Source organism: Podarcis muralis, chromosome 1 (assembly GCF_964188315.1).
Source record: "Podarcis muralis chromosome 1, rPodMur119.hap1.1, whole genome shotgun sequence".
NCBI classification, from domain to species: Eukaryota; Metazoa; Chordata; class Lepidosauria; order Squamata; family Lacertidae; genus Podarcis; species Podarcis muralis.
This window is the reverse complement of record NC_135655.1, coordinates 106,456,961-106,472,092: the sequence shown is the minus strand read 5'-3', so window position 1 is coordinate 106,472,092 and position 15,132 is coordinate 106,456,961. Positions and strand designations below refer to the sequence as shown.

Sequence of the window (15,132 nt, the reverse complement as noted above, 5' to 3'; positions counted from 1 at the left end):
ATAATTCATTTAACAAGCTATCATCCTAATAAGTTCTTTCAATATGATTAATTATAGACCAGTAAAGGGAATATTTTTACTACTTTTTAAAATCTATTTTCTAATATATTGTTGTTGTTTTTTAAGAATCCAAGACCTTCCAATGGAATTATAGCATTTACAAGTGTTTATATACTTGAAAGTATTTTTTAAAAAATAAAAAAACCTTTTAAAATATCCATACACAATCAGAGGTAACAACATTTCAGGGGGAGGGCATGCTACAAATACAGATTTAACATCTATGGTGATTAACTGCAATCAGTTAATTCAGTTCAGTTACTTAGAAAATAAGCTATTTCTGGCATATATTTCCAGCAAAAAACAACAACAACCCCCCACCAAACCCTACAACATACAGAAGCTCTTTCAAAAATGTATTGTGTTGCAATTCAGTCATCTAGCTATTGTTCATGCCACAGTTTTATGAAGAAACATAATAATGCATAAGAAATTCTTTGCAAAGGATATAATGTAGCTATGCTAGGTGCAGAAGAAGTAATGTCCCATCTAAAATCTCTTTTATCACCTGAAACTGACCTGTTATCAACTGCTTAGTTGGTTTCTAAATTCTTTAAAAATTAAATGGAACACATGACCCTTGAAGCGCAGCTGAGGTTTATGACCACTTCGTTATTTATGCTGCGATGCACACTCAGACAACCACAACTGAAGAACATCTTTGGTCCCCTGTAAGCCCACAGCATAAAAAATTCAGAGAAATCTTACTTTTTATGCCATTTCCAATGAAAAGCACTAAGAACAGAAACTGACTCATGCCAAATGCATATCACTGAATTGCTGTGATTGTGAGTTTGAGGTCTGCTAGATGGAAATTATTTATAAAAATGTCAATTTTAGCTCTGGAAAAGAGATTCCTAGGAGTATGCACATTTTATTTCTTTATCCTTGGAGAATTTGTTTGCTTTGGGTCAGGTCTACTATGCAACCTGAATACCCATACTGGGAGGGGAGACAGCTACAGAATAATACATTTATCTTGACAAGCAAAGGCATGCATCTCTAAGCCACAAACAGAAAAACCGCAAGTTTCAAGGCTATATGCCTTAATGAAGATAGATGGATTATTCTACATCCACCATGGTAAAAGGCATTTAAAAATTAATACTTTTAAACAAAAAGTCTACTTGGAACTTTTTGGTTTAGGGCAGGGAAATAAACTGAAATAACCCTTCGAATTTAAGCAAGCAAGCACTACTGGCTTATCTAAAGCATAGCACTAATTGAGTGCCACTGCATTAAAGAAAACTATTCAGCACATAAAAATTGCATTTGTTAAGTAAGATATTTCATTTTCAGCTCCTAGAAGACAAACACACATCTCATCTTCACATAGTAAAAGATGAAATAAAAAAACCTTTTAAAATTCTTAGATGTGCATTATACATACGTTAAAGTTAACAGGACAGAAGATAAAACTGGTGCTGGAATGCAATTTGCTACTAATGGTCACTTTAGGAAACCCACATTGAGTCTACTAAGATCATTGACCAAACCATGGAATCACTGTTTGGAGGAACATAAATGAGCCCCAGTTGCATGCACTTCCTCATTCCCCTCCTAATAACACAATACTTCCCTTCCCCTTTTCCAGGCTACTCACGTATGGTTTCCTCCATTACCTACTTAGCACTAACCATAGTTTGTTACGATGTCTGAATTAGCTAACTGATAAGTGCTTGCCTTCCAAAAGGAGAATCAGAAACACGCCAACAGATTTCTGAAACTGATTCCCAAACTTTGCATATTCAGACCCTGGAGAAATAAACAGGGGGGAAAAGCCACACGTCATATGGGATGGGGTGAGGAGCCTATGTGTGAATCCCTGGCTTATTCGTGATCATCCAAACTATGGTTTGATCACTTGAATTAAGCCACTTGTTAGATGTAGTTCTGTAAATTGTGCAAATGCCCTTGGTACATGTCTGAGGTTTATTATCATAAAGAAGGTTTGTGAAGTTGGCACATTCTAACAAGGCGTAAGCCAGCAGTTCTAATTTCCCCCCTCTATGGACGACTTTAAAATTGCTAGGGTCTCTGCTGACCACTTAATAAAATGAGCTTATCTCTTCAGTGTCAGTATCAGTATCAATACCAATGCCATATTATGAAAACCACAGGCCCTAAGCCAGGATGCTGAGAAAGGCCACTTTAACTGATTTTTCAAAGGGAAAAATTAATAGGCTGCACCAACACCATATTATGAAAATCTTAGGTCCACGCTAGGGCCTTGTTAGCCTGTTCGATAATCCAGCCCTAATCAAAACAGTCTTGATTATCCATCATCTGTGGGGCAGGGGAGAGAATCTATCAAGTGCAGAGCTGGAGACAGAAATTCTTGACGGTTCCAAAACCTTTCCATGGATCACCTGAATGGAGTTCTGAGACAAACAGTAATCTAGTTGAGAATATCTCGTCAAAGCTAACATTTAGGTTACGTCACTTGTGCATGTGTATTTCTCTCTCTCTCTCTCTCTATATATATATGCATTGTTTCATGTGCAAGGTGAACTAGCATCACAATCTGCATCAGCTTCTATGCCACAGAATCATAGAACTGTAGAGTTGAAAGGGACCTAGAGGGTCATTTAGTCCAAATCCCTGCAATGCAGGAATCTCAACTAAAGCATCCATGACAGATGGGCATCCAACCTCTGCTTAAAAGCCTCCAAGGAAGGAGAGTCCACAACCTCCCAAGGGAGACTATTCCACTGCCGAACAGCTCTTACTGTCAGAAAGTTCTTCCCGATGTTTAGTCAGAATCCATTGGTTTGGGTCCTACTCTCCTAAGCATAAGCTTGCTCCATCTTCCATGTGGCAGCCCTTAAGATATTTGAAGATGGCTATCATATCTCCTCTGTCTCCTCTCTTCCAGGCTCAACATACCCAGATCCTTCAAGCATTCCTCATAAGGCTTTGCTTCCAATCCCTTGATCATCTTTGTTGCCCTCCTCTGCACATGTCCCAGTTTGTCAACATCCTTCTTAAACACTGGCACCCAGAACTGGACGCAGTTCTCCAAGTGTGGTCTGACCATGGCAGAACAGAGTGGCATTAAAACCATTCAATCTGGTGAGAGCAACTGCTCATTTCTGGAAGTGTTTCCAAGGATTAATTTTACCTTTACCTACTCATGTGTTTAAGATTTGTGAGGTTAAGAGAAAAAAATGTTCAGACGTAAGTTGCCGTATTACTGAAATTAGCTTTAATGTATGTCAGAAATGTGCCTTAAGCATACAATCTATATAACTGCTCAAAGATGGTAGTCTAGCATGCTGATATTACAAAGACAAATGTCTTTGACAAGCTTTGTACTCCTTCCTTAAAAACACTCTGAAATATAATGGAGGGTGGGGAAAAGCGAGACACTGGAGTCAGTACTAGAGTTGAGGATTTGTGATATGACTGAAAAGAGAGCTTACGAGTTAGGCTTCAGATCCAAGTTGTCAACTTGACAGAACTGAAGTTGCATTTAGAAGCAGCCAAAGATCTGTGCCAAAGTCATCTTCTTGCATTACAGAGGATCTGAATGTGTCAGTCACACAGCCCACAGTAATGCAGAGAGGCCAGAGAAATCAACATTAAGTTTTCTTGATTTTGTTGGCATTTCTCTCAACCAATTCACTAAGCTCTCCGTATTTGTCCAAATAAGCCAGTTAGACTGAAGAAAGGTAAGAATAAAATGCTTAAGAAAGGGCACTATTCAGTGTATAGATTAACACTCTGCATGTAAACACTCCTAAACTGTGAAGCAATTTACATACAGGAAAGCACTGTGGATGAATCTACAACAATCTCACCAAAACAAATTACATCATGAAGAAACTTATTGCACGCTACAATATAGCAGACAAAATTTTAAACAAACAAAAACTCTTTTAAAAACTGGAACCTGAAAAAGCACAAAATATGACAGGAAAGCAGGATTTAGAAGTATTAGCAAATGTACTGTGAGATAGGGGAAAGATAGCCCTGCGGCATCATTTGAGAGCAAAAGGAAACAACCATAGGGCAAGGTACAGTGCACTGAAAAGATCAGAAACCACTAACAGGGAACAGTGGGAAAGAGGAAGCAGTGGGGGGGAGCACAAAACGCAAAAATAAAAGAGGGGGCAGCACTAGTTGAACGGTTCAGAGTGTACAGTGGTGACCCACAATGGCTGCTTTCAGGCAAAACTGTCTGCAGCCTTCAAGCCTTGGCACAGGCCCCCTGGAAAGGCTACTTTCCTAAACCCACTATTGCTTCTCCCCTGCCTCCACACAGGAACAACTTACTGCACTGTGGCAAACAGTGCTATAAATTATGTTCTGCTACAAGAAATAACAGTGAAGCTGATAATGCTTACCCCGCTGACTGAATTGTAGCCATCAAAAGACAACCTTAGCTACTTCTGGAAGATCCTCAGGCACTGAATTACAGGAAGTCTCCAAGGGGACAGTCAGTTCCATAACCAGGGAACAGCAAACAAGATCACTTACCTGTGCACCCTTTGAAACTGGAACTTGGCACAAAGATGGCAGTGTTTTGAAGGAACTCTAGGTTGATGCCAGGGAAGAGGGCAGGAATTGTGGGGAAGGGCTCCTGCTTCTACAGCACACTGCTCATGGCTTTCTGAAACTAGAATCTGCCCTTTGACTTTTGCTATGGCAACATTTAGGGAACCAATGCAAATTTTGTAGCAGTGACATAAAGTGCACCTAGTCGCCTTGCCAAGCAAGAGGTGGGCTGCCCCATCTGTACAAGCTGAAAGCAGAATGGATTGCAGTGGCCGGGTCCTATCTAGCTCACAAGGACACAGCCCTTTCAACAGATGGAACTCATTGTAAGAATACCTGGCCAGAGCTAGCAGTAGATGCAGAACCAAAATCACTCCATGACAACCAACCGGAGGAGGGAACTATTTATGGTGGGAGTCCAAACCTCCCACAGAGTACAAGATTTGCCAGCCATTGTTAGTTCTTCAGCTCAGGATTTTGATTCGGAGGGCTCACCCATATTCAGCTTTCAATCATGGTTCGCCCATGAGTCGGCACTTGGATGAAAAAAAGGAGGTGTCATTTCCTACGACAGCACAAGAATAATGTTTCTCTGTATGTTGCCATTCCATTAAGTCTTTCCCTCACCCCTCTCTATGTCTTGTACAATTACCTCTATAGCTAAGTGGACATCAAGGATGAAGGGCCAAAGTGCAGTACCAGCATCATGTATATGGGGCCAACAGTCTGAAGCTGCAGGAGGAGGGGACAACAGGGAGCATGTGGGGAGCAAATGAGAGGCAGCTGCAAGCGACACCCATCTCTGCTCCCCCAAAGCAGCCATTGCTGCCCGGACTGCTTAAAATAAAAAGAAAAGGCTGGCGGGGGGGGGGGGGGCGACCACCACCACCTGGTCCTAGTTACCAGCAACTGCTATCTGGGTTGGGACAAATAAAGAAAGGAATGGGCCAGTCTAGTGGGGTAATTCTGAAGGGGAGGCACTGGGGGGGGTGTTACATGGGAGTCGGACCCCTGCCATGTGATAAAGACCCCCTTAACAATAGAAGGTAAAGGTAGACCAGGGTGAGTCTGGATTGCATTTGGGTTCTGAATGAGATGACCCCGTTGTGGATAGAAAAGTTCATTGAGTAAGAGATGGGGAGGTGTTTCGGAGTAAAGGTTGAAGCTATCTACAAGTGGATCAATCCCTTCTGTGTGCAGGGCAGCTGTCTACCAGCTCCACCTGGTACGCAGGCTGAGACCCTATCTGCCTGCAGACTGTCTCGCCAGAGTGGTGCATGCTCTAGTTATCTCCCGCTTGGACTACTGCAATGCGCTCTACGTGGGGCTACCTTTGAAGGTGACCCAGAAACTGCAACCAATGCAGAATGTAGCAGCTAGACTGGTGACTGGGAGTGGCCGCCAAGACCATATAACACCAGTCCTGAAAGACCTACATTGGCTCCCAGTATGCTTCTGAGCACAATTCAAAGTGTTGGTGCTGACCTTTAAAGCCCTAAACGGCCTCAGTCCAGTATACCTGAAGGAGCGTCTCCAACCGGCATTGTTCAGCCTGGACACTGAGGTCCATCGCCGAGGGCCTTCTGGTGGTTCCCTCACTGCGAGAAGCAAAGTTACAGGGAACCAGGCAGAGGGCCTTCTCGGTGGTGGCGCCCTCCCTGTGGAACGCCCTCCCATCAGACGTCAAGTAAATAAACTATCTGACTTTTAGAAGACACCTGAAGGCAGCCCTGTTTAAGGAACTTTTTAATGTTTTATGTTTTATTCTGTTTAATATTCTGTTGGGAGCTGGCCAGTGGCCAGGGAAACCCAGCCAGTTGGGCGGGGGTATAAGTATATTAATAATAATAATAATAATAATAATAATAATAATAATAATTATTATTATTATTATTATTATTATTTGCTGTCTACAAGTGATCCAACCCCTTTGCATACAGGTAGTTGCACTCTGAGCACAACAGATAACCATATTTACATGGTCACTTGTAAGCACACTCTCTGGCCAAGGGAACCTGGAATGCTTCTTGGTTTTCTGAGGATGAAGTGGGCAGTTACAAGTCCCTGTGTGAGTCAGAAATCTACCATCCAGGTGATCACGAAGCCACTGCAGGTTTCAGGCCAAGCTTTATAACCAAAACAGCCCTGGTTGACCTGACTGATGATCTCTATAGAGAGAGGCAGGGCGACTGTTACTTCTCCTTGACTTCTCAACAGCTTTTGACACCACTGACCTTCTGGTATTACTGGGGGGGGGGGGGGGTGTTACTGGAGATGCTGTATTAGGATGGTTCTGCTCCTATCCATAGGGCCCTTACTAGAAAGTAATACTGGTAGACTGTTGCTTGGCTCTGTGGCTTTTGAGCTGTGGTCTTTTGCAAGGGTCTATTCCTTCTCTTGCTATTCAGTAATGATGGCGGCATACAGCTCTCTCTCTCCACTGCCTCTGAATCAGGAATGGCTATGCAAGTGTTGGGCTGGTGTCTGAAAGCTGGATGGGGGTGAGTAAACCTAAAGCTGAATCCTGGTAATACAGGGTCAGTGTGGGTGGGAGGTTCCTGTGTCTGGGAATTAGGTGGATGACCTCTTCTGGGGTGGGGTTTCACTCCCCCTGAAAAAAACATATCCAAAGCCTAGGAGTACTCCTAGATTCTAACCTATCACTTAAGTCTCAAGTGGCTCCTGGGGCTAGGAGTGCTTATGCCCAGCTTAGGCTGGTTCGTCAGCTACAGCATTTCCTGGACTAGAATAGTCTGGCCTCAACTGTCCACATTCCGGTGACCTTCTGCTTGGACTACTGTAATGCACTTGTGGATGGTCTGGAGACAGCAGCTAGTGCAGAATGTACCTGCTAGGTTGGGTAAGTGGGGCAACCTGACGAGACCATGTGCCACCGGTCCTGAATGAAAGCACTGCACTTTCTGTCAGTGAGCTAACATGCTCAAGCTGGGGTTGAGCATGTTAGCTCACTAGTGTACATTTGGTGATTGAAAGAAAGAATGGGGATGTTCAATCTCAACATTTCATTGGGGTTTCAGTTTTTATTGTTGTTTTAATGTGCACATTAAAAAATGATTTAAAAATTGATCCCTTTGGGTTCTTTGACGAAATAGGACACCTAATACAGTATTTTTTTAAAAAATGTCTCACAAATGAACAAAGCAAGCTGATGATAAAAACTGCAGGAAGAAACCAACATTAAAATAAAAGAACAGTAAAGATGTGATGCCTCATATTGTGTGGAAAAATATATGTGAGGTTTAAGCAAATAAGATGCTCTGGGGGGGAAACTGGTCTCATGGTGCTCACCTCTCCAAAGTACCCTACGAAAAACAAGCGGAGGGGAGCCACCATCAATTTGCAAAAGGAAAATTGTAATTTTACTTACTATACCTCGCCATGCACAAGCACTTTCAAATGTATCCAATTTTCTCTCTTTATAATAATTCACAACAAACCAAGAACAAAGGAACTACAGATTTTAAAGTGAGAGTAGCTGCTGGGGTGGAAAACAGAACATACAGAAAATGATATGGCAGACTGAGGTTAATGGGGCACCTGAACTTGTGGCAAGCACCCCTGTATGGGGTTTTACACTCATTGTGTCATTTTGTCACCGTGTTACATCATAGGTAGGTGCAGTTATTCTTTGGCAGATTGCTTGCTTCCAACAAATTACATCTATTAGCTACTGCTTAGGAGGTGGATTCGCTATGGCCTGGGATGAATACAATAGTTTCTACAGAGAGATAAAGTGAAGCTTCATCTCCATCAATCTCTTGCTTACATCAGAGTGGATAAGCAGATAATAAGGACACATGTAGCTGCCTTAAACAGAGTCAGGCCACTGGTCCAGGTCGCTCAACACTGTCTACCTTGACCAGCAGTGGCTCTCCAAGGTTTCAGATAGAATCTTTCCCAGCCCCACCTGGAGATGCCAGGGATTGAATCTGGCACCTTCTGCATGCAAAGCAGATGTTCTACCACCGAGCCATGGCCCCTTCACAAACATAGCCATTAAGTCCACTTCAGATGACCATTTTATGTGGTGAAATCAACTAAGTTAATTTTCCCTAACTGATTCTGGCCTGTTATGTTGGAGTTTTAACAAGACTCATTTCATGGCCAGATCTGGTTCTACCTATTTTTAAATGATCTACTAGCGCACAGCAGGTCATTTATCTGGACACACGTTTGATCAGTTACAAGTTTAGCTCAACAAAATAAGGGGAGCAGAGTGTGGGAAGAGTAGAGCACTAATCCCACTTTCTTTTTTTCATGCATACCTTAGTGACTAGGAAGACTTGAGATAGTCCTCTTTCCTAATTGCTGCAATGTATTAAGGCAATTCCCTATGAGATTTGGCAGTGAGAATACCTGTGAATCAATTCCCCCATCTTCCAAAGAATCCAGGCCTCTTGAAGGGTTGAGGAAGCCCTATCAGGCAACACCACTCTACCCTCCCAAAATTTCCAGTAAGTGGTATGGAGGAGTACAAGAGCTTATTCCAACATCATGCTCTGTGCTTGATTCATTGCAGACCCCTACTTCTCAATCCCATCCCACAACAAATGCAAGATGAGATGCGGCTTACAGGTCTAAGCAGAGATAGATACAAGTGAAATATTTAGCGGAAGAAAGGAAATGGCTGTGGATACCGTTTAGAGGCTTCATAATGCCTAGCAGCAGCCATGAAAGCTTCAGAACTGGAAAGTTTCATTAACAGACCTATCATGTCCAAGGGCTATGTAGGTATTTATTAGAATTAAGAAACTCTACTTCCTCTTCTATTCATTCCAAAGTTGCCCATTAAATATGTGGTGAACCAGACTAAGTAACTCTTTATACATGTTATCAATGTTTACTACAGAAAGCGATACTCAATGGGCTAAAATAATAACGGAAGCTATAGATATTCTGAAACAATACAAAAACAATGGTACAATACTTTGTATCAAATGAGAGATCTTGAAGGCAAACTGAAGACTAGCACCAAAAATAATGCACAAAGTGCTCCTTCTCAGAACCTCTGAAAGTATTTCAGCTCTAGATATGCCTGAATAATATCCTGCACTTCGATACTTGCTTGAGTCTTATATTTTTTTAAATTCCTTTTTGTTCTGTTAAATCAACACACATGTACCAACATTCTTGGCTTTTAAAAATGAAAGTTATCAACAAACAACAATTATATGTTGTTATAATACGCATGCAAGTTGGCATCTCATCCTAACTACAGCAGCAATATTAGCTGCTCACCTGCATTACCATCCCCAAACCATTAACACAAGACTTAAATACTTAAAATATTTATAAAACTGTATAAATGCCATACATACTATTAATTTAATGACTATTCTGCAATACAATAGAAAAGCATGCTCAAACAAAACACCTCAGCAGTATTTTAAAGCAGTAACCAACTAGCCAATTTCTGTATGTTCTGAAGTTTTTCTAATCCACTCTCCCTGTGGCTGAGCAAAATCGAATTGCCTCTCACATTTGCAGACAGCTCTGTGAAGGTGATAATAGAGCTGCTCCCTGCTGTCATGAGGCAGGAAATAGGAAAATGGCATATGGGGCTAGAAAGAAATAAAAAAAAGAAAGAACCAAACAAGAACAAAAGAGATTTCAACAAAGGACAAACTATAACCCAATATGCTTTGCAAGTTAATCTCTTTTCATAATGATTTCACATAATCATTCATCTGCAAACTTACCCTAAAACGTGAATGGCTGCAAAGTCTTTGGGGAAAGTTTTTATTCCGAAACGTTTGGAACACACAAAGTGTTGTGTTCCTGCTCTATAAAGCAAGAGTGTTATTTCTATCCATGAAAGATCGAATCCAGCTCAATCTAATAGGGCAGATTATTTATGTCGCCAGGCTTTGAACTCATTTATTTCTTTTAAAAAATTAAGCTCTGCCTCAATTTAAAAGAGCAAGGCTGCTTACAAATGTACGTAAGCAATTGTTACAGGAAAAACCCTTAAATAAAGTCCCCGCTAAAATAGCAAATCGCAAATGCTTACATCACAGGCAAGCTGCTAATCTGACTCTAAACACATTTACTCAGAAAAACTGTGCAGTTTCAATGGGACCTGCTTTCTAATTTCACTTCATGTATTTCATATAAATTTCTAATTTAAGATTATAGCCTTAGGGTGTCGTTTTTAAAAAAGAGATGTTACCTATCAACAAAATGCAGCAACTTGACTGCTCACTGGGTTCAGAATCTGACCACAATGTTACACAGCTGCTAAAAAGCTTGCGCTGGCTGTCAATTAGCTACCAGGATAGGTTCAAGGTGCTGGTACTGGTGCTGAAAGCCTTATTCAGCTCAAGATAGGATACCTAGAAGATTGCCTCACCCCTTATATACCCAACTGATCACTGTACTCTGCAGGAAAGGGCCTCCTTCAGATGCCATCTTATCAGAAGGTCCGCTCTGCACAATGTAGGAATTGGACAATTCAGTGTGATGGTGCCAGAGCCTAGGACTAGCTGATCAGAAGGTCGGCGGTTCGAATCCCTGCGACGGGGTGAGCTCCTGTTGCTCGGTCCCTGCTCCTGCCCACCTAGCAGTTCGAAAGCATGTCAAAGTGCAAGTAGATAAATAGGTACCGCTCCGGAGGGAAGGTAAACGGAGTTTCTGTGCACTGCTCTGGTTCACCAGAAGCGGCTTAGTCATTCTGGCCACATGACCCGGAAGCTGTACGCCAGCTCCCTCGGCCAATAAAGCGAGATGAGCACCGCAACCCCCGAGTCAGTCACGACTGGACCTAATGGTCAGGGGTCCCTTTACCTTTACCTTCCCTTTAGAATGCCCTCTCCTTACATATCAGAAACGCATTGTCTCTACCGTCCCTTCTGAAAACTTCTATTCCAAAATGCTTTTAATTGGATATTTTTTATCCCAGTTTTTCATCTGTGTTGGATTGAAATTGTATTTATGTATGTCCTTATTGTCGAATCTTTTATGGGAAGCGATTCATAAACGACGTAAGTAAGCACAGAAGGGCTCTTCAAGAGCAAAGAGGGAAAGAAAAAAAGAGTCAGCAATTATGGACCAAGTTGAGCTATTTCCATCTATAGAAGTATGGATGCGACAATGTTAATAATATCTCATTAATGAGAATCCAGAATGTCTCTATGGGATTTTTAACTTAAAATCCCATAGAGGCATTCTGGATTCTCATTAATGAGATATTATTAACATTGTCACATCCATACTTCTGTATGCAACAGAAACTAATACATACCTTTCCTTTCACGCTTTGAATGGGATCCACCACTACAGCTACAGCTCTTTCGGACAGGGCTTCAAAACTCTGCTGAGTATTGATATCTACACCAGACAACCAGCAGCCAAAGCCAGGGTGACTGTGATACCAGCCAACAACCATTTCAGGTCTGTAACAAAGAAGGCATTTGGAGATTATCATCACAAAATATGAAAAGCTGCAATGAAATATGGATTTTTCAGTAGGAAATGAAACCCTGAGATGTGAAAAGGCACCATTAGAAACATTTAAATCGCTGCTCACTAGATTGTGGTGAAAACGTTAAAATGTGACAAAGAAGTGCAATCAATTGATTGTATATTATCATTGGTAGCATCAGGCTCTCACTTTTTCACCCTCCTACCACATCTCCCAATGCAGTTTTTACCCTTTCAGCACTTCAGCAAATACCTTTGCGAACTCACTGCCACCAAAAGTTGGCTTTTCACAGCAGAATGTCCATTTCAGACATGGACGACAGGAAAAAGCGGTGGGAAAAGATTAAATATCAATTAAACCAGCAGTAGAACTAGGAACTCAGTCAAAAAGCAATTTGCACTGTTCTGCTCAGCTGTTGAATCTTTTGTTAACAGTAATTTTGAAGTTTCTGCTGCTGTATAAGAATTTGAGCAAGCAGATGACAACTGTTGAGAGACCCCAAGTGAAGTAACAAAATTTGTTTAAATATTTGGATGCCTTTTTATCAGGTAACCTTTACTGTGGTGTACAGACCACCATAGCTGAAAAATCAGAGCTGGGGTGGTAACAGTCTATTTTGTACGAGTGGAAGCTGTCAGCTGAATATTAATTCAATGTATGCAATAGTTCCAACCAAAAGCAGAGTTGGATGCAATCTTACTGTGTGTATTCTCACAAGATAGCAAGCCCATGATTAGGCTTTCGTAACACGTTGTGTTAGTTGTACAAGACTAAACCAATTGCTTCTGCTGCAGTACTAGTAAATGAGCCAAGAGGAAACTAGGACATGCATGATTTATTCCTTTTTTGAAAACGAATTGAGAAATTCTTTACCTTCCAGTCTGCTTTAGCATATCCAACATTTTGGCTTGAAACACAGGATCAACCGCCTCCACGCTGACCCCCTGGATTTGGAGACAGATTAACAGCATAAAAATAATCTAGTTTACAGATATTTATGAAAAGACTTTTCTTGCACACACACAAATGGTTCATGATAGTAACAATCTGCTCCTATATATAAAGGTTACATGGTATTTTAGATGTCACCTTTTAAGAATTCTAAGAATTTTATAGGACATATCATATCTAATCTCCCCCTTCTTCTCTAGGAGCTCAGAGCAGTATCAACCTCACAACATCCCTGTGAACTGAATGTAGGCTATGAACAATTTGTACAAGGCCACCCAGTGAGCTTCATATACGAGCAGAAATTTAACTTTAGTCCTCCCATATCCAAAATGAACAGACAATAGCTTCTGCATTGTACTTGCTAGCAAACCTAATTTTCATATGTGATGATTTAGTTGTTCAAATGTATAAAATGTTAACTATTTGCATATTTTTATAAAACCCAAGAACAATTTGTACACCTCTTAGGTGTTCATTTTGTAGTCTCTGTTTACAAAAGGCTTCTGGGCAAGCCCACTGTCAATATTCAGAAGTCAACACTCATTTTCTTTGTCCTCCTGAGTATTCATGTCTGCTGCTTGGTTTCAGATTTACTGCTGGTGACAAAACATCCTCCATCAGCCAGTAATGCATACATCAGTAGGAAAAAATAGCTCAGTTGGTAGAGCATGAGACTCTCAATTTCAGCGTTGTGGGTTCAAGTCCATTGGGCAAGAAGATTCCTGCACTGCAGGGGGTTGGGCCAGATGACCCTTAGGGTCCCTTCCAACACTATGATTCTCCACCATCTTGCAGTTTCATTCAATGGAACTTTCCCCAAATGATTTGTGAAATAAGGGCAATGTGAGGGAACCCACAGTAGCCCATGGTGACTTACTAGCGAAGCACTTAAGAGGACATAGCTGCTCACATCCACTTTGACTTGGACAACAGAGGTGTACAACTTGTTCTACTGATTCTGTAGGACACGTTTTAGTTGGTTACACCTTTGGGCCACAACAAGTTGTTTGGTGGGGCGTGTGGTTGACCAGCTGGTTGCCCGATTATGCTCTCTCATAATCATACTTCTTTGCAAGAGGAACCAGTCCTGGCCACCTTGGAGATACAGTACTTGAGAGGCAGCCACAACAGAAAACATCCTTCGATACCAAGAACTGTAACTAGTGGCTGCTCACCAATATCCAATTCCTGGGTAAAGTGTTTGAATGGGTGGTTCTTGTACAACTTCAGTGATTCTTAGGTGAAAATTATCCAGATCCATGACAGCTGATTTAAGGCACAGAAACTGCCTTGGTTACTTGGACATCTCAACAGTAGCAGCTTTCAGTAACATCAACCATGGAATTGTACTAGATATGCTGAGTGATTTGGGAATTGGAGCAGTGTACTTCAGCAGTTCCACTCCTCCCTGGATGAACAATTCCTTGGATGCGAAACTACTGCTCAATGGGATCCCTTGTACTTCTGAACATCTGCCACCCAACTCTATTTCTCCTTCTCACTGGATACAGGTGAGGCACTGGAGATGCTGGTGGCAGCAGATGCAATCCTGAATAGATTGTTTAGCCATAGTTATCCATGCCTTGCCAACATTCTACTAGTGCAATGTACTGCCTTTGAAGACTTATCAGAAACATCTTTTAGTACAAAGCACATCTACCAGGTTACCAATTAGGGCTGTTTTTGGGAAACATATCAGCAGTACTTAAAAACAGCCACACTGTTTGCGGACACAATTCATAACCTATAAAGCCCTGAGCTGTGGCCCCATAAAAATGACTGGAGAAGTTATGGTGACTCATGTTTGGTATGCTCTTCCCAGAGAAGCTCACCAGACACTAATGGTGATGTAATTTCAGTGTTAAAATCTTTTTTAAAAATTCCAGGAATTAGAAAATATTGACAACATGATTTTATTTTGATGCCTCTTCTTATGTGGTTTCTCGTTTGGCTTTTGCCTGCTGCTTTTGTGATTCTACTATCTCCAAGTTTATATATTTTATTATTATTTCTTTAAAATCCTGGAAACCTTAATGCTCAAGGGCAGCTTATAAATTCACAATACATATATACAGGTAAGATGGGAGCAGCATCCCATAGAATTTGGGAGCACATCCTTGTAACTTGTAAACCAGCACACAGTAGTCTGTGCCTTCGAACAACTATGAGCTTCAGACTCAAGT

The 15,132-nt window shown here is 41.4% G+C and overlaps 1 protein-coding gene across 6 annotated transcripts in view; it reads right to left on the bottom strand.

Annotated features, from left to right (window-relative positions):
• Positions 1 to 15,132, bottom strand: part of PSMD14 (proteasome 26S subunit, non-ATPase 14) — a 59,237-nt gene that overhangs the window by 19,237 nt on the left and 24,868 nt on the right. For all 6 annotated transcript variants that reach the window (XM_077936660.1, XM_028746969.2, XM_028746977.2 and 3 more), the window contains 2 exons: positions 12,872 to 12,942; positions 11,819 to 11,969 (listed from right to left, as the gene is read on the bottom strand). In XM_077936660.1, coding sequence (XP_077792786.1) covers positions 11,819 to 11,969; positions 12,872 to 12,942 — 222 coding nt within the window. The remainder of the gene's footprint in view (positions 1 to 11,818; positions 11,970 to 12,871; positions 12,943 to 15,132) is intronic.